The sequence below is a fragment of the Electrona antarctica genome (assembly GCF_951216825.1).
Source record: "Electrona antarctica genome assembly, chromosome: 24".
Lineage (NCBI taxonomy): Eukaryota > Metazoa > Chordata > Actinopteri > Myctophiformes > Myctophidae > Electrona > Electrona antarctica.
In genome coordinates, this window is record NC_136803.1 from 1,708,406 (window position 1) to 1,731,975 (window position 23,570).

Consider the following 23,570-nt stretch of genomic DNA (forward strand, 5'->3'; position numbering starts at 1 on the left):
CCGTGTGAACTGAGTGGTGCAGTGACGTCACACACTAACCATAGCAACCATGCTCACCTGTACATGGCCCCACGTACAGGTACACACCTGGTACACAGGTACAGACACGGGTACAGACAAAGCGTTGGAGTGGTTTGCACTACTCAAAAATAATAGTTCTGTTCTGTCTGTGTATTTATCTCAGACTGGCTTTTCACTTTTACTCTGTAGGCCTAGGCCTACACATATAACAATGCAATGTGACATAGCTCTGTTTTCACAATGCTACCCTCTCCAACTGTATATACTTTCCCCATTTTCAACTGTTTTATTATAGGTATTACTTGCTTTGGCAATGCATGTTATTGTTTTCTCATGCCAATAAAGATTGAACCTCCCAACTTGACTCCTAAGATGCCGTAATGACGTCAGAGCAGTCACGTGACGCCTGGCTGCAGCCTAGCAGCAGCAGAGGACGGCGTAAACAAACACTGGGGCTACTTTATCCCCAACCAACCAACCAACCAGCGTCAATAACGGAGTTGAATGAGTCCGTTATTTTTCATAGGGAATATTCCATTTTCCTGGAAAAGCAGCAGGTTTTTTCCTTCGGACGTCTGTCTGTCTGAAGCTCAGTCCGTTGTCTCTCTGTCTGTCTGTGAGGAGAACAGCGACATTTAACCTGCAACCGAGCATGCTAATGCTAGCTGAGCTAGCTAACTAAGTAGCTAGCAGTGGTCAGTCACATTTAAAAGGGCTGGCTAGTTCTAAGGCTAGCTGGCGCTGCTAACTAAGTAAGTAGCAGTGGTAAACGGTGCTATAGACTGACTCAACACGTTATCAATGATATCTACTAGAGACTTTGTGCCATCATTCTGCGTCATTGCGTTCATGTTGAGTGTTGTGACCACCTGTTGTTGACTGACCACCAGTTTGTATTTTATGGGTCTGAATGAAGGCCCCTTCCCCCCACCACCACCCCCTGCTAGATGAACCACCTCTTCACAGCCAGATGAACAGAACCAGCTCATGTGAGATGCTCCCTCTTCACTGTTAGATGACAACAACAACAGAACCAGCCCATCTGAGATGCTCGTTCACTGTTGGATTACAGAAACGGCTCATTCCCGGCTAGATTACTAGACTAAGAGTTCATCATCTGACCATGTTCCTTTCCTGCCAGAGGAACAGAACCGGCTCGTGAGAGGATAGATGAACCAGCTCATTCATTCCCATCCCGGCTACTAGAGATGACCCAGTTCATCTGACATGTTCAGTCTGATGGCTAACTGCTGCAGCTGGTTGAAACGTTGGCGTGAGCCTGCAAGGTAAACCTGTCCGTCCCTCTTCTTACACACACACACACACACACACACACACTGTTCTCAAACCTTTTCATTTAAAGCAGTGGTTTTCAACCAGTGGTCCTTGAGGCGGTTCCAGGTGGTCCCCAGCTAAATGACGGAGAGTTGGTAACCAAATGGACCCTTGGCAGCGGTGGCCGAACGGATTGCGGAGCGGTCTTGATACCGGAAGGTCGCCAGTTCGAATCAGCGGTCCGACACGTTAAAATTACCACCGCTGAAGTGCCCTTGAACAAGGCATTGAACCACTACGATGAAATGTTCTATGAGCAGGGCCTGGCTGGAAACAAGTTCTAGAGCTTAGCCCAGATACCCTGGGTAAATATAGTAATCATTTCATTTAATTTCCTTATTAGATCTTTAACTCTTGAGAGCGTAAAATGAAACCAAATAATGGACCCATACGGGTCCATTATTGGTTTCATTTTACGCTCTCAAGAGTTAATAATAATAGAGCATGGAATTGTGGACAACATTTTATCCAACGATAACAAAATCTGAGGCTCAATTCAGGCTAAATGTGGTGGTCCGTGGCTCAAAGGCCAAATAAATAATGGGCCTTGACATGAAAAGGGTTGAAAACCACTGATTTAAAGCAGGGGTTCTCAACCCGTGGGTCGCGACACCTCGGGGGGTCGCCAAATTATTTTAGGGGGTCCCCAAATTATTAAAAAAAAAAAAAAAAATGTTTTAAAATTTTATTTTCACGATTTCTCAAAAATAGCAGACCTACAAGCTCGTAGCGAGCCACTCGGTGGTGCGCTATGAGCTTGTAGATCTGCTATTTTTCAATAGCTAAATTATAACAATGCTTAAAACACCAAAAGGGGTTCCCGCCCAAAGTGGTTTAAGGTTATTGTAGCAGTCAATTTATATTGGGGGTCGGGAGGGGGCGGGGCGGGGGTCCCGAGACATTGCCAAAGCATTTCCGGGGGTCCCTGGCCAAAAACGTTGAGAACCCCTGATTTAAAGGACTCCCATTCCGGGTCCATTCGGCTCCATCTGTAGTACACTCTGACTCTGAGTTATTAGACCTGGTCCTGTAAGGGTCCATTTGTATTTTGTAACCCCCCTCAAGTAACCTTAAGGGTCCCAGCCTGGACCCCTCATTAAGAGCCACTGCTATAATAGCATTTTAAAATGGTCTTATGTCTTGGAACAGATTGCCTTTACAGTACTAATTGATCTTTCACTAATGGATACAATTACACACTGAGCATTTACTGTGATAACTGAATTATTTTGTCACTGACACCGATTTGTAAAAAAAAAAAAATATCACACCCGTGTGAACTGAGTGGTGTAAGGTCTTATATAGCCTGTCTGACGTAATGAAATCATGTCTGACGTAATTAAATCACACCCGGGTGAACAGGGTGAACATAGCAACCATGCTCATTTTTTCTGCACAAAAAAGCCAGTTGTAGGAGTGGTTTACACCACTCAAAAAAAGAGAAAAAAAGGTTCCATTTGTACACTCTCTGAGTTACAGACTCATTTGGAACCCTGTCGGGCGACTAATGTATCGGGCTTGTGGCACAAGAGGGTCAGTTAGGCGTCAAACTGTCTTTTTGATGCTATGTCCAGACGAGGACGTATTCTGCGTTACCCGGGCAAGTATTTAGCCGATCTGCCCTTTCTGTCACACAGAGACAGTGTTTTTGGGGACTTAACCGGCTAATTTTGAAACCACCTTCCAGAGTGGGAAAGTTTGGAGACGCGACATTGTCGTCTCCGTGTGTGTATAGCGACAGGGTCTTAGAGTTGTCATAGCAACAGCAGGAGGAGCCGCAGGAGGAGCCACAGGCTCTTATCAGCATCTGTTGTGCTCAAAGTGGTGCATATTGAAAATAGGTTTTCGGATCCGAAATCTGCAAAAAAAAAACATGCAAAACATCCTTGCACACCGAATGTGATGCGTGTTATTTATATTCGTAGCAATAATTTCGCAGAACGAAATTGATAGTGGAGCAGCATCAGTGAGGATGATCCCCTGATCCGATAATTATTTTGAAAAGGTTTAAGCCATTTTGTGCGGGAACCCCTTTTGGTGTTTTAAAGCATTATGTTATACTTTAGCTATTGAAAAATATAGCGCGTGCGTGCGCACGTGCGTACGCCCGCCTATTTTCATCCCCACTTGGGCTTTTCATATAGTAGTCTACTTTGTGGTTGTGATCTTCAACGAGATGATCAACTTCTCAGCGGAGACTATGTTGGTCTGGAAGGACACAGCACTGCTCAAAGGCTCAAAGGGTGAAAGACCATGTCTAGCTATGTGAAAGACAGCTGCAAAAACTGATATAAATCAACCCCGGTCCAAAAACCTTCACACAGATGCAATATTCGGCAGCAGTGTGCAAACGTTATTGACATTACGTGAGGTTGATTATTTTTTCCCGTGCTCCGACATTCACTCCGATATATATGTGACTAAATTTGACTGAGGGACTGCCATTGGATTTTTTTGAATTTTTGTTTTTTCATGTCATATGAAAGCAGGGAATCATAGCTTCAAATTGACATTGGTTGTTCAGTTTGACCCACCAGTTTTGAAGATGTGGCTTATAGAGTAATGTCTTGCAGAGAAACAGCGAGTTGAGAAAACAGGCTTGAAAGGTTCACTTCTGTGGTCTCTAACATTACACCCAGCTCTGACACTTATTTCAGACATGCTCTAGTATGTGAAGAGTCTGCCTATGCTATTAACTCATTTTGAAAAAGGGGAAAAAAAGTTTTTCTCCTCTGGTGAAAAGCTGGAATTTGCGCGATGGCAGTCTCTCAGTCACATTTATGTCCCGAAAAACGCAGGCTGTGTGCAAACACCTTTTACTCTGAATTCACTGGAGCAGTAGCCTCGGAAACCCAGACGTTTTAGGCTAAAGTAGTAAGGTGTTGACATTGTTACTTCATTTGACAAAATAAGCAGCCAGAGTGGCCTGCAAGGGACAGGCACATGCCCAACACAGCTGGGTGGACAGCAGCACTCCTCCTCACCCATTTTTATTGGGTCAAATAAGTTCTACTGACTATACAGTTGTTATTAGTGCTGCCAACGAATATTCCATATTCAAATGAATATTTGAATGTAAAAAATAAAATAATAATCGAATGTATTAAATTAAGATTCAAATTAAAAAAATAACCAATACATTGCTGTGTGAGTTCTGGCGAGACTCTGTGCCACATAAACTAAAACATTATACAAAAATTAGGCTATTAAGATAATTATGAATCATTCTTTTGATCTCGCAAGACTCAAGAGAGCGCATTTCTCAGCCCATACAGGACCGGACCATATAGATAAAGAAAGCGAAAGTTTTACAGCATATTAGGCTGCAATATTCATATCATATTCATATTAAAAATCATATACATTTCGAAATTCGTTCGAATCCATGGGTGTTTTAAAAGGAATATTCAAATGTCATTTTTGGCCAATTCTGGCAGCACTAGTTGTTATACCCACGCCCGACCCATACATTAAGAACAGAGAACGTTAGGGCGTTGATGTCGGTTCTAGTAAACATTTGATATTAACCTCTGAACCAGAGCTGAGGCACATTCATGAATGGCAACTAGTCGTCTTGTCAAAATGTCAACGTTCATTGGCTGTTCATGGAATACAATATTAAAGGAGAATTCAGTGATTTGGGTGATTTGGAAAACCACCCAGTCCGCCCGGTAACAAAATGTGCACATGCACGCTCTACAGTACAGGCCAACAGCATGTGCACCAAGGCCCGCCCCCACTCGATCATGATTGGAGGAAGGCCCCACTCATCCTGATTGGATGAAGGTTTTGCCACCCGCCACCAAAACTGAAACTAGGGTTTTTTGACCCCAGGGGCTCACTGGGGACAGGGAGGAACTCCTTATATGGTCAGCACACTCTATAGTAGGGAGGATTATCCAGAAAAAAAGAAAAAACAAGTGATATTTGAATTAAGTCAAATCACTGAATATACCTTTAAACATGCATCACTTTAAAAAACATTTTTACATTTATTTAGAATTCTCCTTGAAAGTGTGTGTTTCTCTGAAGCTGTTGTTTTTAGACAGTGCACCATTTTTATGGCTTCCTCTCCTTTTGTATTTCCCAGTGTTCTGGATGTGACTAGTCCTGCTTTCCTTTGAATTAGTTTACTGTCCCAATTCACCTGATACGTTTCTTGCTGCTACTCTAACGCCAGGGCTCCACCGGACGCGTTGCGTTGCGTCTGCGTCGCGTCAAAAAACGCACCGGTTCAATTTTAATGCACGCGTCGCGTCTCCGTCAACGCGGGCAGTGGAGCCATCCTTCATTGATTAAAAAGGGAACATTCCCTGACGGTGACGGAGACGCGACGCTGACGCGCCCGGTGGAGCCCGGCCGTTAGCTAGTTAGATTACTGCAGTTGTGGGCCTGCTGTTGGCCTTAAATTCTAAATATTGATCAAGGCTTGTGAGAAAGATTATGCTGTGCTACCAGTTTATTGCAATAACTATATCGATCACAACTGAACATTACCGTATTAGCTTTTGAACGGGTAGTGGTACCACATTTCTACAAGCTCAGAATCAATCCACATGGTTTAGGTCATGTAATCCCATTTGGTTTACAGCCCCTCCCAGATCCTAACCCACCCAACTCCAAGGCAACGGAGACCTGTTCTGGATGACCTGAGTCGACTCGAGGTCGGATGGTTCATGATGTACCACAAGATTATATATATACTGTATTTGCCCGAGACAAATTCATTGTTTTATAGACATACATTATTATTTTGATATCGAGCCACTGAAGCCAGTGTAATGATCTAAGAACTGGAGTGATTCTCGTTCTTAACCCATTCTGGGCGGGAACCCCTTTTGGTGTTTTAAGCATTATGTTATACTTTAGCTATTGAAAAATAGCAGATCTACAAGCTTGTAGGAACAACATATTTTCAGATGGGGTTGGCAGCCAATTCAATATAACTGACTGGGTTACCAGCCAAGGTGCCTGGACCGCTGAGCCATGGCCCAGGCCGAAGTGGTCCTTTTTAAGGACTCAAGCAACAGTGTTGTAAATCAGCTGTAGCTGTCTGATTTCTTTTATGTGGGACACGTGTAGAGGTACCGTTACATTAGTGAAGATTAATGCAAGTCTTTTAATCCTTAATATATTCTGAGGGTTATCGTAGGCTAACTTTGTAATTGTCTTAAGTGGCTTTCAAAATTCAGGCCTGAGTATGTGACTCCAGTCCAAACCCTACTTAAAATCCATTTAGGCCTGACGTCGAAATTTAAAAAATGTCTTCTAAATCATGACAGTTTTCTGAAATACCTATGTTTCAGTATTTCATGTCAAGGACCTCAAAAATGATATGAAATTGGCCGCCAACCCCCATCTGAGAATATGTTGTTCCAGGGACCCTCCCAGAAGCAAAGATTTGAGTTAAAAACGTTCGCTCTGAAAGAATATATATTCAACGATGTGAGGTACATTTTCATGATTTTTCAAAAATAGCAGACCTACAAGCGCGCCACTCGGTGCGGTACTGTACTGTACTGTACTGTACTGTACTGTACTGTACTGTACTGTACTGTACTGTACTGTACTGCGCCTTTAGCCGCTATGCCGTTGAACGGTGGAAATGTGATCTTGTTCTCTTGTCTTGTTCTTGAACCACTGCTACAATGTTTGTACAGTTATTTTTTTTTATCCCACGATTTTGTAACCCATTTTTTCACCCAGTGTCAATTATCTAATGTAATCCTGGGCGCTACACTTCCTCTGCCAACCTGGGGGGGACAGCGGACTGACCTCATGCCTCCTTCTATGCATGAGGAGTCCAAGCTGCTTCTTTTCACCTGACGGGAGAGTTTCCCCAGCCGGACGTAGCGCGTGGAAGGAACACGTTATTCCAACCAGTTCCTTTCCCCTCCATCAGGCGCCCCGGCTGGCCAGGGGGAGGCAGTTTAGAGACCAGGATTACTGCATGTTTTTGTGAGGGTACCTACCCTCACTTAGAACAAACTTTGTTCTAAGTTAAAATTAAACCCATACTTACAAACACAACTACGTCATTGTGGAAGCTAATATTGAGCTGTACAGTCAATGACATACAATATTCTGCAAACCCTTTAGTTGTTACTAGAGCGGAAAGGTGCGTGAACCGTGGTTGATTAGAAGACCTGCTATTGGAGGTGGCAGGGTGGTTGATTAGAAGACCTGCTATTGGAGGTGGCGGGGTGGTTGATTAGAAGACCTGCTATTGGAGGTGGCAGGGTGGTTGATTAGAAGACCTGCTGTTGGAGGTGGCGGGGTGGTTGATTAGAAGACCTGCTATTGGAGGTGGCAGGGTGGTTGATTAGAAGACCTGCTATTGGAGGTGGCGGGGTGGTTGATTAGAAGACCTGCTATTGGAGGTGGCAGGGTGGTTGATTAGAAGACCTGCTATTGGAGGTGGCAGGGTGGTTGGATTCAGTGCTCTTGACCCCTCCCTGCTTCTACTCCACGTGGAAACCGAAGGGACCTGATCCCCCAGGGTTTAATTTGAAAATCCCCCACGTAATCCCACAACCTGATCTGTTAAGAGTGTTTATGTAGCCATTGTGTGTGCATGCATACATACATGTGTGCATCCGGGGTGGGTGCTAGCTGCCTGTCGCTTTGGTAGCAGTAATGGTAGATTCTGGGTGAGGGGACTGGCAGGGAGGGGGTGGGGGTGGGGTTCGGGGGGGGGAGGCAGCCCGGTCCTCAGAATCTCTCGGTTCATGAAGGCCTCGTGGCTCCAGACGACTGTTCGCCGGATTGCACGATTCATGTCCCTGAGACGCAGGGGTTGTAGTTAAGTATTTCAGCCAGGAGACGAGGAGGAGGAATTGTGCTGGATTGTTTGTGGTTTTTTGTCTTGCTTTTTTGTAGTTTCTATGCCTTTTTTTAATATTTGTGTGCATGTACAGTAACGGTACATTTTATTATAATAATTATGTACCATTTAGTAGTAGTTGTTAGGTATTCACTAGTACCGTACCATGCATATATGTAGAATGCATGTGTTTGCTTGTGTTTGCATCCTGAATGTATACTAAACGGAAAAATAAGAGTCTGCTTACTGTATCATGCTCCCATATATATTGAGGTGACAGCCCAGGGCAGTCCTTTGGTGAGATTACATAGAGGGAAGTAGAGAAAGCTGAAATGAAGAGGGGGGTGCATACTTATTTTAGACTAGTCATTGGTTAGACATTGGTTTAGGTGTGCTGCCCCATGGGAGGTTGGGGTGCATACTTAGTTTAGACTAGTCATTGGTTAGACATGGGTTAAGGTTAGGTTTAGGTGTGCTGTCTCGTGGGAGGTTAGGTTTAGGGTGAGGGTTTGAGATGGGTTGTAGTTGTAGGACTAATGACTGGTCTAACCAATGACTAGTCTAAACCAAAAACTGTCTAAACTAAGTACTGCACCCGAAATGAAGACGCCAGTTCATCACTCTGGTGGATTTTGATACTGGGACCAGGATTGGTCATGACTCATGACAGAGGTCTTCAGCATCAGACCTGTAGTCATTGTGTGATACTGTCTGGGACCAGGATGATAGAGGTCTTCAGCATCCGACCTGTAGTCATTGTGTGATACTGGGACCAGGATGATAGAGGTCTTCAGCATCCGACCTGTAGTCATTGTGTGATACTGGGACCAGGATGACAGAGGTCTTCAGCATCAGACCTGTAGTCATTGTGTGGTACTGGGACCAGGATGATAGAGGTCTTCAGCATCAGACCTGTAGTCATTGTGTGCCGTATCTGTCCTTACAGGAAAGTGACTCTGGTGATGGTGGGGCTGGACAACGCAGGAAAGACGGCAACAGTCCGAGGAATCCAAGGAGGTGAGGCCCAGGTTGACGTCCTGTGTGTATGAATGTGCTGTAACTTGAAGCAGAGATTAAAATAGGGTGCATTTTGCATCCCAAAACGCAGTTTATAGTAATAAAGATGCAATAAAACAACGACCTCTGCATCCACGGGATGCACTACTGTACTGTTATTTTATTCTAGTTTATTTTGCGAGCTTTAGTTAGAATAATAATTTCTTCTTCTGTTTTCTACATTAATATAACCACATTGTAGCCATATAAAATGAAATGGGAGTTAAATGCTGCAATTTGTAAAAATGACTCCTGACGTTGTTGAAGTGGGACATTTCCCTGGGACTCATCTAAAAGACCATCCCTGCATCCCGGCACTCATTACTTTGAAAACCTATTTACATCACCTATTTATTTTTTACATGGACATCACATTGTACAATTTGTAGATGCCTTGCTTACAGTGTATTAGCACGAGTGCTAGTTCTCAACACCTGTCCACAGGATACTTTTCTAAAAAATACAATAGAGGAATATATACTGGTAATATGTTTTTTACACTAAAATCATACCCATTACAAATACATTGACTTGTGGAACAAAACAAAAGTAGACATACATGCAGGTAACCACTAACCAGTCAGAAACTATACATTGATTTGATTTCAACCATAGTTTGAGTTTACCATCCGTCTCTAGTTTTATATTACCGTAGGCAAAGAGTTCCAGTTCCTTTCGGCCTGTATGGCCTTCCTCAGCGTTTGTCACAAACGCTGAGGAAGGCCATAACAGGCCGAAACGTGTATGTTTTCATTCTCGGAGGTAAATAAAACCATGTAAAAGGACATACAATGAGTGCTGGCATTTTCTACACCTCAACTTATATCTTCGAGCCTTGTTGCACCTAGAAGGATTTTGTTTGAACCTGGAGTGCCTGGAGTTGTGGAGTTGTCTGCTACGGCAGTACTTTTCTCTCAGTAACACCTTTTTGTTGCACACAAGTATACGTGCCAGACAAGCAAAACAAGATTTTTGTATGTACTATTATTGTGTACTATTGTATTATTTTCTTAACTCATTTTGGGCGGGAACCCCTTTTGGTGTTAGCATTATGTTATGTTAAAAATAGCAGATCTACAAGCTCATATCGCGCCACCGAGTGGCGCGCTACGAGCTTGTAGGTCTGCTATCTTTGAAAAATCGAAGAACGACTGACATAGAAACATAGCTTTTTCAGAAAACTGTCAGGATGTAGAAGACATTTTTAGAATCTGATCTCAGGTCAAAATGGGTTAATGCGTGATCACCTGTCTCTCTCTCCCTCTCCCTCCCTCCCCCAGAGAGCCCCCAGGACGTGGCCCCCACGGTGGGGTTCTCCAAGGTGGACCTGAAGCAGGGCAAGTTCGAGGTGACCATCTTCGACCTGGGCGGCGGCAAGAGGATCCGGGGCATCTGGAAGAACTACTACTCTGAGTCCTACGGCGTGGTGTTCGTGGTGGACTCCAGCGACGTGCAGCGCATCCAGGAGACCCGCGAGACCATGGCCGAGGTGCTGCAGCACCCGCGCATCGCCGGGAAGCCCGTCCTCGTGTGAGTGTTGCCGGTCAGGGAAAACCTACTCAAATGTTACACAAGTAAAAGTGTCAATGCTGCAATGTAGAAATAGTGCTCAATTCCAAGTAAAATAATCCGTAATTCAAACTTTTCTTGAGTAAAAGTGCAAAAGTATTGGCTTCAAAATGTACTTAAAGGACAACTTTAGTTTTTTTCAACCAAGGTTCATGTTTTAGGTTGTTATTAGAGAAAGTAAAAGATGAGCGTTAATTGCTTTTCATTTGCTGCTTTCTTTCGTTTTAACGATTTTAGCTATTTTTGACAGGGGGGCGGGGGCATTCGAACATGGGGCTAAATATTTCGTTTTTTTACACAATTTTATAGCAATTTATTTTCTTATTATTTACTATAGTCCTACTAGACCCCAGGAAATTACATCTGGACGCAAAAGATCACCGGATGAACTGAATGTGAAGGGGGGTACTATAGGGGGCTGCCATACTGTGTTGTATGGCTCAACATGTCAGTTTGTCACCCCCTTCACATTCAGTAGATCCTGTGATCTTTTGTGGCCAGATGTAATTTCCTGGGGTCTAGTAGGACTGTAGTAAATAATAAAAAAATAAATCGCTATAAAATTGTGTAAAAATACATATTTAATCCCCATGTTCGAATGCCCCCGCCCCCCTGTCAAAAACAGCTTAACTCCCTAAAACGAACGAAAGCAGCAAATGAAAAGCAAATAACACTCATCTTTTACTTTCTCTAATAACAACCTAAAACATGAACCTTGGTTGAAAAAAACTAAAGTTGTCCTTTAAGGTTTAAAAGTAGAAAGTACTCATTATGCAGAATGTCTCGTTTTCAAGTTTTCAAATGTATCACAATCTTTTGACCGGCTGCTCATGCATCCTTTATGTTGGCATGGATGGATGTTCAGCATTACATCCACCACTAGAGGGCAGTTCAGAGTCAGAAGACTTCAAACATGGTGAATGTCACTCCCAGCTGTTCTGTAATAACCTCCCTGTGCCCGAGGGGAGTGACACCATATGTGGTAAATGGTGCATTTATATAGCGCCTTTATCCAAGGCACTTTACATAGATTGTGCATTACATTCACCCATTCACACACACATTCACACATCGATGGCGGCGGAAACCATGCAAGGCACCAACCTGCAGTGCACATCGGGAGCAATTAGGGGTTCAGTGTCTTGCTCAAGGACACTTCGACACTAACTCTGGGGGAGCCCAGGTTCGAACTGGCAACCTTGCAGTTACCATCTGGAGACTCTACCCCTGAGCCGCCGCCCACACACAGACGGCATTGCCTCTGTCTGTCCCATAATCCATATTTAATGTTGAGCAGAAATGAGCATTGAGCATTTCCCAAAACAGTTTCTCTAATCTGTAATTTCTCTCTCTCTCTCTCTCGCTCTCTCTCTCTCTCTCTCTCTCTCTCTCTCTCTCTCTCTCTCTCTCTCTCTCTCTCTCTGTCTCAGATTGGCCAATAAACAGGACCGCGACGGGGCCCTGGCTGAGGCGGACATCATAGAGAATCTGTCGTTGGAGAAGCTTGTCAATGAGAACAAGTGTTTGTGTCAGATTGTGAGTGTTTCTGAACCTGCCACTGAAGACATTTGATTGGCTCCCACACTTAGCAGCTAGATGTAAATCTATAACATAATGCAACACATATTTACTGTATACTACTATTTTACCATTGATGGATGCTTTGACTTTAAGCCATTTTGGGCGGGAACCCCTTTTGGTGTTAGCATTATGTTATTGAAAAATAGCAGATCTACAAGCTCATAGCGCGCCACCGAGTGGCGCGCTACAAGCTTGTAGGTCTGCTATTTTTTGAAAAATCGAAGAACGACTGACATAGAAACATAGCTTTTTCAGAAAACTGTCAGGATGTAGAAGACATTTTTTAGAATCTGATCTCAGGTCAGAATGGGTTAAAGCACCATACAGTTGCAGGGGACATACTGTATAATGACCATTCATTTTCACACTAGCTTCCTAATTCATTCATGTCATCCCAAGGTCATGGTATACCGTTTAAATATATAAAAATCACACCCGTGTGAACTGAGTGGTGTAATATAGCCTGTCTGACGTAATGAAATCATGTCTGACGTAATGAAATCACACCCGGGTGAACAGGGTGAACATAGCAACCATGCTCATTTTTTCTGCACAACAAAGCCAGATGTAGGAGTGGTTTACACCACTCAAAAAGAAAGTTTTTATTTTTTAATTCAAATAAAGGCCAGGGACAGGGAATCATGTTAATTCAGGTGACTTGATTGATTGACATCTAAAAGGGCCTGTCAGCTCAAAGCCTCAACCCCACAATGCAATACTTTGTTTTCAAGATTGCTGGACACAAACGTCAGTAGCATTAGTTTAGTTTAGTTTAGTTTATTTGCACATAATGTACATAATAACAACAATATGGTAAAAACAAAGAAATACAGAAAGCAAATATTTCAATAAGAAACTAGATTAGTTACATACATGATGGGCTGGAAGTGCCAAAAAAAACCCCAAAGGGGCTTATCGAGTGGCCTTCCTATAGAAGCTACCAGTTGAGCTTAGATAACAGAAAGATTTAAAAAATAATAATGAAAAACGAAAAAATATTCCAATAATAAATAACAAATAATAACATGACTAGGGCGTGTTGCCCAAGTTTGTTAATACAAATTGCAGTAATTGTCTCTTAAAAGAGCTGAGACTAGTACAGATTACAAAGTTATATACAAAGAAAAAAAAAAAAAAAAACACTACCAATTCCATTTTCCCTCTATTTCCCATTCCAAGTACTCGGGTACATTTTTCAACAAATTTCAGCAATGGATCATCATTTTTGCTTTTGGCTGGTAGATCTTGTTGAACTGGTCATTTTTAACACATTCTGGGCTACAAGCTACGAGCTTGTAGATGTGCTATTTTCGAAAAATCAAGGAAAATTATGTGGTGCAAATCTTTGAATATACATATTCTTTCAGAGCGAACGTTTTTAACTCAAATCTTTGCTTCTGGAGGGGGTGGGGGTCCCTGGAACTACATATTTTCAGATGGGGGTCGGCGGCCAATAGAGCGTCGCAGTCCCGCCCCTTTCATGACGACGCCATGGCCCAGGAAATGATTCCCAATGGATTTTTCCCATAGACATTTCTATTAGTATTTATTTAAAGACGGTTACGTCGCGGACAAAGCCAACTCGAGTCGTGACAACTCATGACAACAAACACAATATTTTGGACCAAACAAATAATTACAAAGAAGAAAAACAACAAAAAAAGTGTTGTAACCTGCCGTTTTTTTCTTCTTTCTAATTATTTGTTTGGCCCAAAAAATTGTGTTTGTTGTCATGAGTTGTCACGACTCGAGTTGGCTTTGTCCGCGGCGTAAACATCTTTAAATAAATACTTTTTGAAATGTCTATGAGGAAAATGAACGAAATGTCTATGAGGAAAATGAACGGAGAATCATTTCCTGGGCCCTGGTAGGGGGCGGGACTGCGACGCTCTATTGCATATAATTTTTGGGCGTCCTTGACATGAAAATGTTTGAGAACGACTGACATAGAAACATGGCGTTTTCAGAAAACTATCAGGGTTTAGAAGACATTTGTAGAATCGTCCTCAGGTCGAAATAGGTTGGCTCTCAAGCAGTGTTGTTTTCGTCAACTAAAACTAAACAAAACATGTTCGTCGACTACCTTTTTTCACGGACAAAAAATGAATAGAAACTAAATAAAAACTAAGCAATGATGACTAAAACTAAGACTAAATATATCGACAATTTCGTCAACAAATAAAAACTAGACTAAAATGTTAGGAAGGGACTAGTGGACAAGAGATCCAGTATAAGTCATTTTACACTTGGTTGCATGCTGAAAATAGCCAATCTACAAGCCCACAACGCGTCGCGCTGCGACGCGTTGTGAGCTTGTAGATCGGCTATTTTCAGCAAGTTTAAAAAGTCATTACGACGGCATCAAGCCCCGCCAAAATACATTTTAGTCGACTAAATCAACCGTAGATTTAGTCGACTAAAATCCCATGACATTTAGTCGACTAAAACTAGACTAACACTAAAACATTCCAGGTGACAAAAATGTGACTAAAACTAAGTGAAAACTATTCAAAAGACTAGGACTAAAACTAAAATCAAATGTTGCTGCCAAAAGCAACACTGTTCTCAAGTCAAAAAAAGTGTGAGCTCCCCTGGATGGCAAAAGACAAAAAAAACAAAACACCCTGGACGTCACTGGTTTCAACTTCTCATTCCTCATTTCCAGGAGCCGTGCTCTGCCGTCCTCGGCTACGGCAAGAAGGTGGACAAGTCCATCAAGAACGGCCTCAACTGGCTCCTCAACAACATCGCCAAGGACTACGAGGCCATCACGGAGCGCGTGAAGAAAGACACGGCCGAGCAGAGAGCCCTGGAGGAGCAGGACAAGAAGGAGAGGGCGGAGCGCGTCAAGAGGATACGAGAGGAGAGGTGAGGATGGAAGGAATACCAAACCACTCGCCCCTTTACCTACTCGCCCCCGTGATTTCTTTTTAATGTAGTTAACACATTTTGTGCCCAAAACGTCTGTGGACGTCCTGGGTATTACCGCACGTGCATAGCCCAAGACGTCTGTGGACGTCTTTGAAAAAAATATATATATATATATATTTGTATTTATTTTTTATTAAAAAAAATCAGAAAAATCAAAACACTTTTTTTTTCTTTTTTTTTAACACGTGGTGCCAAAGTTTGTGTTTTCGCCATTGAGAATGCATTTGGCGTTTAAATTAAATAACTCAGAAACTATAAAACATTTCAAAGTAAAAAAGTTCCAGCATGTGTCTCCACAGTCAGCTGAATTATAAAAAATGTGAATGGATTTTCTAGGTGAAAGTGATTTTGGGCAGTTTTGCGTGGGCTCTCAAGTTAATTTAGTATTTCCATCCCTCTCTGAAATCTGAAATTATCTTGTATACAGATTTATTTGATTGTATAGTAGTCGATCTCTATACTCTAAAATTTAGAAAGAACAACATGTCACAGAGACGGTGACTGCTTAATTAAGTTAATTTAGGACCTTCTAGCAGTTAATTTCGTTTTATTAAACACATTTCTTGTTCATGTTGTGTAATCATGCTATTATGCCCGTGGATATACAGAGTGAACTTAACAATGATAAATTCATATAATACCTTTTTATATAATCACCAACATGAATTATGTTTGTTATTTACAGCTAGGTAGAGTAGTGGGGCGAGATGGAAAAGGGGCGACCGTACCTGTTACCGATGGAAGTATACAGCAGTAGTTCCCATAAAGTGGGGTCCGGGGAACCGCAGCGGTCCTCGAGGGAGTTCCAGGATGTCCGGGGAACCGCAGGGGTCCTCGAGGGAGTTCCAGGGGGTCCGGGGGAACCCCAGGGGTCCTCGAGGGAGTTCCAAGGGGTCCGGGGGAACCGCAGGGGTCCTCGAGGGAGTTCCAGGGGGTCCGGGGATCCGCAGGGGTCCTCGAGGGAGTTCCAGGGGGTCCGGGGAACCGCAGGGGTCCTCGAGGGAGTTCCAGGGGGTCCGGGGAACCGCAGGGGTCCTCGAGGGAGTTCCAGGGCGTCCGGGGAACCGCAGTGGTCCTCGAGGGAGTTCCAGGGCGTCCGGGGAACCGCAGGGGTCATCGAGGGAGTTCCAGGGGGTCACCAGCTAAATGATAGTTTGGAACCAAGTGGACCCCTTATGGGTCTGTAACTCTGAGGTCAAACATTTTCATGTCAAGGACCCCCAAAATTATATGTAATTGGCCGCCGACCCCCATCTGAAAATATGTTGTTCCAGGGACCCTCCAGAATCAAAGATATGAGTTAAATACGTTCGCTCTGAAAGAATATATATACCGGTATATAAAGATTTGCGCCACATTTTCACCATTTAAAAAAAATAGCAGACCTACAAGCTTATAGCGCGGCACTCTGTGCCGCGCTATGAGCTTGTAGATCTGCTATTTTTCAATAGCTAAAGTATAACATGATGGTTAAAACACCAAAAGGGATTCCTGCCCAGAATGGGCTGGTATATTTCCGTGCTTCTCAGTGTGACTGTTCTTTCTCGTCGTGTTCACAGAGACCGGGTGGAGCAGGAAGAGGCGGAACGCGAGGGCAGACAGATCCAGGTAGAAGAGGCTGACGAGGAGAACATCTCCAGCCCCTTCCAGCCAATAGGAGACGTGGTGACAGAGGTACGGGTCTGCGACGCTCTATAGGGGCTTGGTTTAAGCCAACATACAGTGTGTTACAGTAGCCCAAACATGGAGATGAAGGCATGGATAACACGATCAAAATCATTAAAGGAGAGCACAGACTTGAATGTATGATGACAAGAGCGCCCCTCACTTCACACAAGTGTGATTTTTTATTATTTATATAAACCTCACTATAGCTTTATTCAAATCTCACTGATTGCGCAAATCTTGGCTGCTGCTACTCTAAGCAATTGTAACTCTAGGGATTAGGGCGTGAGCCGACGGGCGTTGATTGTTTTAACCCCTTTTGGTGTTAGCATTATGTTATGCTTTAGCTATTGAAAAATAGCAGATCTACAAGCTCGTAGCACGCCACCGAGTGGCACGCTACGAGCTTGTAGGTCTGCTATTTTTGAAAAATCGAAGAACGACTGACATAGAAACATAGCTTTTTCAGAAAACTGTCAGGATGTAGAAGACATTTTTAGAATCTGATCTCAGGTCTTAATGGGTTAATGTTCCCGTTCAGAAGCAGGACAAGGAGAGGCAAAGAGAGGAGTGCGTTGCGGAGAGCCTGAAGGCAGACGACGACGACGACGAGGAGGACGAAGAGGAGAACGATGACGTGCCGGACAGCGCCAGACAGACGCCAGATAACACAGGCTCAGGTCAGTGTCTGCATAACATGTACAGAAAGACCCTGCTGATGAAGGCCCATTCAGCGTTTGAACCACGGACGGACCACCATTTGATAGCCTCTCTCAGACCCAAGAGTTGGAATACTTTGTTGCCGTTGGATACGATTTTGTCCACAATTCCATGCTGTATTGATGTTGGTTACCATAGGAGAGATAACAGCCGATCAGGACTAGGTCGTGACTATGGGTCGTCTATATCAGGGGTTCCCAAACGTTTTCATGTCAAGGACCCCCAAATTGACACTCATTAGCCCACGGACCCCCATTAGAAAATATATGCGAGGGTGGGACCCCCATAAGAGAAGATTTTTACGTCTACTTTAATTAATTTCAAGGACCCCCAGTTTGACATGCATACGGTATTAGTCTACCTACCCCCATTGAATGGCATTTCTATCTCTGGGACCCCCAATTTATATTGTAAAATCAATGTTAATTTAACTCTGAGAGTGTACAAATGGAACGGGTCCATTTGGTTCCATTTGTACACTCTCAGAGTTACAGACCCATAAGGATCCATTTGGTTCCAAACTATGAATTAGTTGGGGTCCCCCCTGGAACTCCCTCAGGGACCCCTGGGGGTCCCCGGACCCCACTATGGGAACCACTGGTCTATATTTCCTGAGTTGTTATAAGCCAGGTTTACACCTGGCAAAAACTAAAGGATTCTGAACAAGATAAAGAATTACAAAGAGATATATATATATATATATATATAACCACTGACAGAATTACACTTGTTTTTCACGTCGTGTCCCTCATCTTTCTGTTGCGTAACAGCGTCGTCGTCGGGTAACCAGACCAAGAAGAAGACGAGGAAGCTTCACCTCAAGAGGAAGCACCGCGTCGACCCGCTGAGGACGGACGATGGCCCCACGGAGACCACCACCCCTCCACCCCCACCAGGTACCACCCCTCCACCCCCACCAAGTTAGAGACCACCACCCCTCCACCCCCACCATGTCAGAGACCCCCACCCCTCCACCCCCACCAGGTACCACCCCTCCACCCCCACCAGGTCAGAGACCACCACCCCTCCACCCCCACCAGGTTAGAGACCACCACCCCTCCACCCCCACCAGGTACCACCCCTCCACCCCCACCAGGTCAGAGCAGGCCCCACTGGAGGGAGTACAGTTCTCAAATTAATCCTGGCGGGCAGTGGGTGTTAAAATCCAAAAAAGTTAGAAGTCAAAAAGTATAAAACATATGTGGAATAAAATGGTAGAGTTACTAACATTGCGCTGACCGGTCCAGTGGTTCGCTCCGGATACACAGACCGACCCTCTCATTGATGGCTAGCCTCTGACAGTGCCACACCATAAACATAGCATAGCCATTGATAATTAGCCACTTTTGTCAATAATCACACCATTCGTATTTTGATCATCTTTTATCTTTCATTTTAGTCGGATGGGCCACACCCAAGGTTTCTAGGCTTCCTAAACTGGAGCCTCTCGGGGACTCGAGACATTCTGGTAAATCTGTTCCCAGTCCTTCAGCTGTGTCGGATCCCGCCCGCCCGCCCTCCTCCCCTTGCATGACCACCTCATTCTAACAAGAACAACTAACTAACTAACTAACTAACCTGGTCAGGGCGTTGACGCGTTGTTATGGATCCCACCAGAGTTAACGGGCCGAGATAGAAGTCGCTCTCAGATCTTTAGCCCAAACCTTAACCCATTCTGACCTGATATCAGATTCTAAAAATGTCTTCTACATCCTGACAGTTTTCTGGAAAAAAAGCTATGTTTCTATGTCAGTCGTTCTTCGGTTTTTCAAAAATAGCAGACCTACAAGCTCGTAGCGCGCCACTCGGTGGCGCACTACGAGCTTGTAGATCTGCTGTTTTTCAACAGCTAAAGCACAACATAATGATAACACCAAAAGGGGTTCCCGCCCAGTATTAAATGTGGTTTGAGATGCCAGTTAAATGTAGTGATGGTTAAGTGTAGGTTAATGATGGAAGTTAATGTCTGATGAGGTAGTTTACCTGATGCCTAAACCTAAACATGCCCATTCATTTATTTATTTAATTATGTTTTGGTCAGGGCGAATCACGTTGCTTCTTCCCATAGCAGTGGTGGGATCTATAATTAGGCAGCGATGACCATAATCATGACACGTGGTGGTGATCAAAATGGCTGATGTGTGAATATGGTGAATGATCTACTAACTATCAACTTTACTAATATGGTGAATGATCTACTAACTATCAACTTTACTAATATGGTGAATGATCTACTAACTATCAACTTTACTAACACTCAGTATATGAAGTGTGTCATTGTTTGCTCTAGCTCAGGGGTGGGGCAACTTTGACGATTGAGAGGGCCACGATATTTCCACACTCACTCCAGAGAGCCATGTTGCATATTACTGTCGTAGCAAAAATAGCCGATCTACAAGCTCAAGATCGGCTATTTTTGCTATATTTTAATTGAAATCATGCATGGAAAAAAAAAAACCTTTTTATTTCATTTCAAATTAATTTTGTTACAGTTATGTTAACTTCATGAACTGAATCCAAACACATTGGACATACAAAAGCCGGTCATGTTTGCATGTTTGGACTTGTAAACAGCTGAAATCAATAATATATCAGTATTCTGATATTAACCTGAGGGCCGCATTAAGTGATGGTGGGGGCCCCCGGGCCGCCAGTTACCCATGTATGCTCTAGCTGGACATAATCTGTGATTCTCTGCAGAGTTTTCAGTTCTGGTTCCTCATCTGGATCTGCTCTGTTGTTTCAATGTTTTATCTTTGCATGAAATAATTGTAACTGCAACAGGCAAAACTAATTCACATTCATATTATGTTCCAAAGTTCAATCCCCAAAACACAATTAAATCGCTAATAGCAATTATTATTATATATGACAATTAACCCATTTTGACCTGAGATCAGATTCTAAAAATGTCTTCTATATCCTGACAGTTTTCTGAAAAAGCTGTGTTTCTATGTCAGTCTTGTAGATCTGCTATTTTTCAATAGCTACAGTAAAGCATAACATAATGCTAACACCAAAAGGGGTTCCCGTCCCAAAATGGGTTAATTGTCAACTTAAATGTTGTAATCGTGACAGCTCTGGGCATGCTCACATGTTCTGACCTTCCATTAACTTCACAGACTAACACTTATCTTATCCTCAATGTGTTCGAGCATGTGTGTGTGTGTGGGTGTGTGTGTGTGTGTGTCACTGTGACAGGCGTCTAACTCAGCCCTCGGCAGCATGTCGACATCATCACCATCTTCATCATTCTTGTCACAATGTCTTTGACATTGTTGTGTCCAGTCAGTGTCCCGCATGGCAGACGATGTTACTCTGTTGTTCCCCTGCATGGTTCCACCAGAAAGAATATAATTATACGCTCTTTGTCAACCCATTTTGACCTGAGATCCGATTCTAAAAATGTCTTCTACATCCTGACAGTTTTCTGAAAAAGCTATGTTTCTATGTCAGTCGTTCTTCGATTTTTTTTAAAATAGCAGACCTACAAGCTCGTAGCGCGCCACTCGGTGGCGCGCTATGAGCTTGTAGATCTGCTATTTTTCAATAGCTAAAGCATAACATAATGCTAACACCAAAAGGGGTTCCCGCCCAAAATGGGTTAACATTATATCAGCTTAAATATAATGTTAAATGTGTGAGCTGGACACTATCGTAAAAACACAGTAATATTCTGCAAGCAGGACTAATTGAGAAAAAAAAATCACTCAATTATTCGATTCACCGAAAAAAGAATCAAGATACTTTTCTTTAGTCACTAAGTAATCTGTTATTGATCAAACTGGACTATAAGCCCAATAGTGTTACTAAGTCTTTTAATTTGGGTTTGAAGTAAACAACATTTTTAATTGAACCTTTTCTTAGATGCAATGTTACCAATTCCATGTATCTCATTATTTTTCCCCTCCTGCCTTCCACAGAGTTTTTTGGGAAGCCCCTCCCACCTGTCTCAATTAGGCAACAGCCTAACGGTGACAGTGATGATGTCATATCCTAACCTTCGCCTTCTCCCTTATTTGGTTTTGCCTTTTGACCTCCACACCCCCCGCCCACATGCCTTGCCCGTCCAATCACGGCTCTCCTCTTTTGCTTTCTGTTTTAAGCACGAGGTGTGTAAGACAGACACAGCCAATCAAATCCCACAGAGACTGTGCCTGCCAGCTGGGAGAGCCGACGGAAACGACAACGCTGCAGCCGTTGAGCTCGGAAGACCAGCCAATGGACTTGTTCAGAGACAGAGGGCATCGTGGGAAATGGAGTCTTAACTCTAAAGCCATAACTTTGTTTCACAGACTAGCAGATTTTGGTGTGAAACACAGACTTTTTGCCTGAGATGAGATGCTATTTCTTTTTTTTGTGGCAGGACAGGACAGCCATGATCTGTGTTTGGAAAAATGCATCCTTGATGCTGAAATACACGTTATAGACAGTTTATTTGTACGCTTTTTAAGTTACCAATTTCTTTGGGACATTTTTTAAGCCTTCATTTTATAGAGACAAGAAGCATGGAGAGAGTGTAGGAGAGTGACATGCAGCACATGTCCAGGAATCAAACCGGGAACTTTCTGTCAGGCGTTTGAGCCCACTGGGCAGTCTGGTCGCCCCCACTGGGCAGTCTGGTCGCCCCCACTGGGCTGTCGGGTCGCCCCCACTGGGCAGTCTGGTCGCCCCCACTGGGCTGTCGGGTCGCCCCCACTCGGCTGTCGGGTCGCCCCCACTGGGCAGTCGGGTCGCCCCCACTGGGCAGTCGGGTCGCCCCCACTGGGCTGTCGGGTCGCCCCCACTGGGCAGTCGGGTCGCCCCCACTGGGCAGTCGGGTCGCCCCCACTGGGCTGTCGGGTCGCCCCCACTCGGCTGTCGGGTCGCCCCCACTGGGCAGTCGGGTCGCTCCATGTTCATTTGTCTTTTGATATCAGTATTATACGTACTCTGAGCTGCTTTTCATAGAGACAAGGTAATGGTGATTATCATCGTAGATACTTTTATCTGACTGCCTAAACTGTTTAATCTTGAACTCTGAACTGCTGACATTAACACATTTTGACCTGACCTCAAAATGTAAAGAATTCTTCTAAATCCTCCAGTTTTCTGAAATAAATATTTTCACAATTTTTCAAAAATAGCAGACCTACAAGCTCGTAGCGCGCCACTCGGTGGCGCGCTATGAGCTCGTAGCGCGCCAAGCTCGTAGCGCGCCACTCGGTGGCGCGCTGTGAGCTTGTAGATCTGCTATTTTTCAATAGCTAAATTATAACATAATGTTTTTGGTGTCTAAACTTGAGGACAACGTAACAAAATAGTGACGGTTGTCTCTAAACACTTCAAAACCGATGCTTATGGCTGAATTAAAAGTGAACTAACATTGAATAAGAGCTCTTAACCATAGCGCGAGTCTCTCGTCCCTGTCCTGGGCATGTCATAAATGGGCTAACATTCAGTGCAAATAGCAAATCTAGAAATCCACAACATGACAGAATAAGCCTATCTCACAGAATTTCCCCGCCCCCCCTTAATACGCCCCCTTTCGGGGTTAGTGGTGATAGCGTGACGTCACTCCATAGACGCTACATGTTAACAGAGGTAATTTAAGAAGTCTACAACTTTTGTTTTCTCAAGGTAAGGTTTGTTCTATCTGTTCGAGCTGATTTACCATCTTGTTTGCTTCATAATAATATTGGTCTGTCACATTTTTACATTAGAAAATGTACTTAGATTCTCCAGAGAAAAAAACGTGTAAATGCTAATGTTAAAGACACCACTATTTACCGGAAGTGGGCGTGGAAAAGCGGGTTGTGAGATAGGCCTATTGGGACACGGGTTCATGTGGTTACACTTACACTTCACCAGCTACGTTTGTTTTCCTTTT

General features: G+C 43.6%; 1 protein-coding gene across 5 annotated transcripts; it reads left to right on the forward strand.

The window, feature by feature from the left end:
• Nucleotides 1–460: 460 nt before the first annotated feature.
• arl13b (ADP-ribosylation factor-like 13b) lies at nt 461–22,936 on the forward strand. 5 transcript variants are annotated; one of them, XM_079494942.1, is made up of 11 exons: nt 461–773; nt 938–1,307; nt 9,126–9,196; nt 10,516–10,765; nt 12,235–12,340; nt 15,051–15,253; nt 16,876–16,990; nt 17,523–17,661; nt 18,472–18,597; nt 19,101–19,169; nt 21,625–22,933. In XM_079494942.1, exons 2-11 carry the CDS (start codon nt 1,249–1,251, stop codon nt 21,699–21,701), a joined length of 1,215 nt encoding a protein of 404 aa, XP_079351068.1. In that variant the 5' UTR covers nt 461–773; nt 938–1,248; the 3' UTR covers nt 21,702–22,933. The 5 variants fall into 5 exon arrangements, with proteins under 5 accessions (XP_079351068.1, XP_079351069.1, XP_079351070.1 ...); XM_079494943.1 differs by having other exon boundaries at nt 969–1,307; XM_079494944.1 differs by having other exon boundaries at nt 461–1,307; nt 17,526–17,661; nt 21,625–22,936.
• The last annotated feature ends 634 nt before the right edge of the window (nt 22,937–23,570 follow it).

Coding starts and splice junctions, on each gene's coding strand:
- arl13b (XM_079494941.1), top strand. CDS start 1,249: ATGTTCAGTCTGATGGCTAACTGCTGCAGCTGGTTGAAACGTTGGCGT. Junction 15,254..16,875: donor AAGAGGATACGAGAGGAGAG/GTGAGGATGGAA, acceptor TCGTGTTCACAG/AGACCGGGTGGAGCAGGAAG. Junction 17,662..18,471: donor GCCAGATAACACAGGCTCAG/GTCAGTGTCTGC, acceptor GTTGCGTAACAG/CGTCGTCGTCGGGTAACCAG.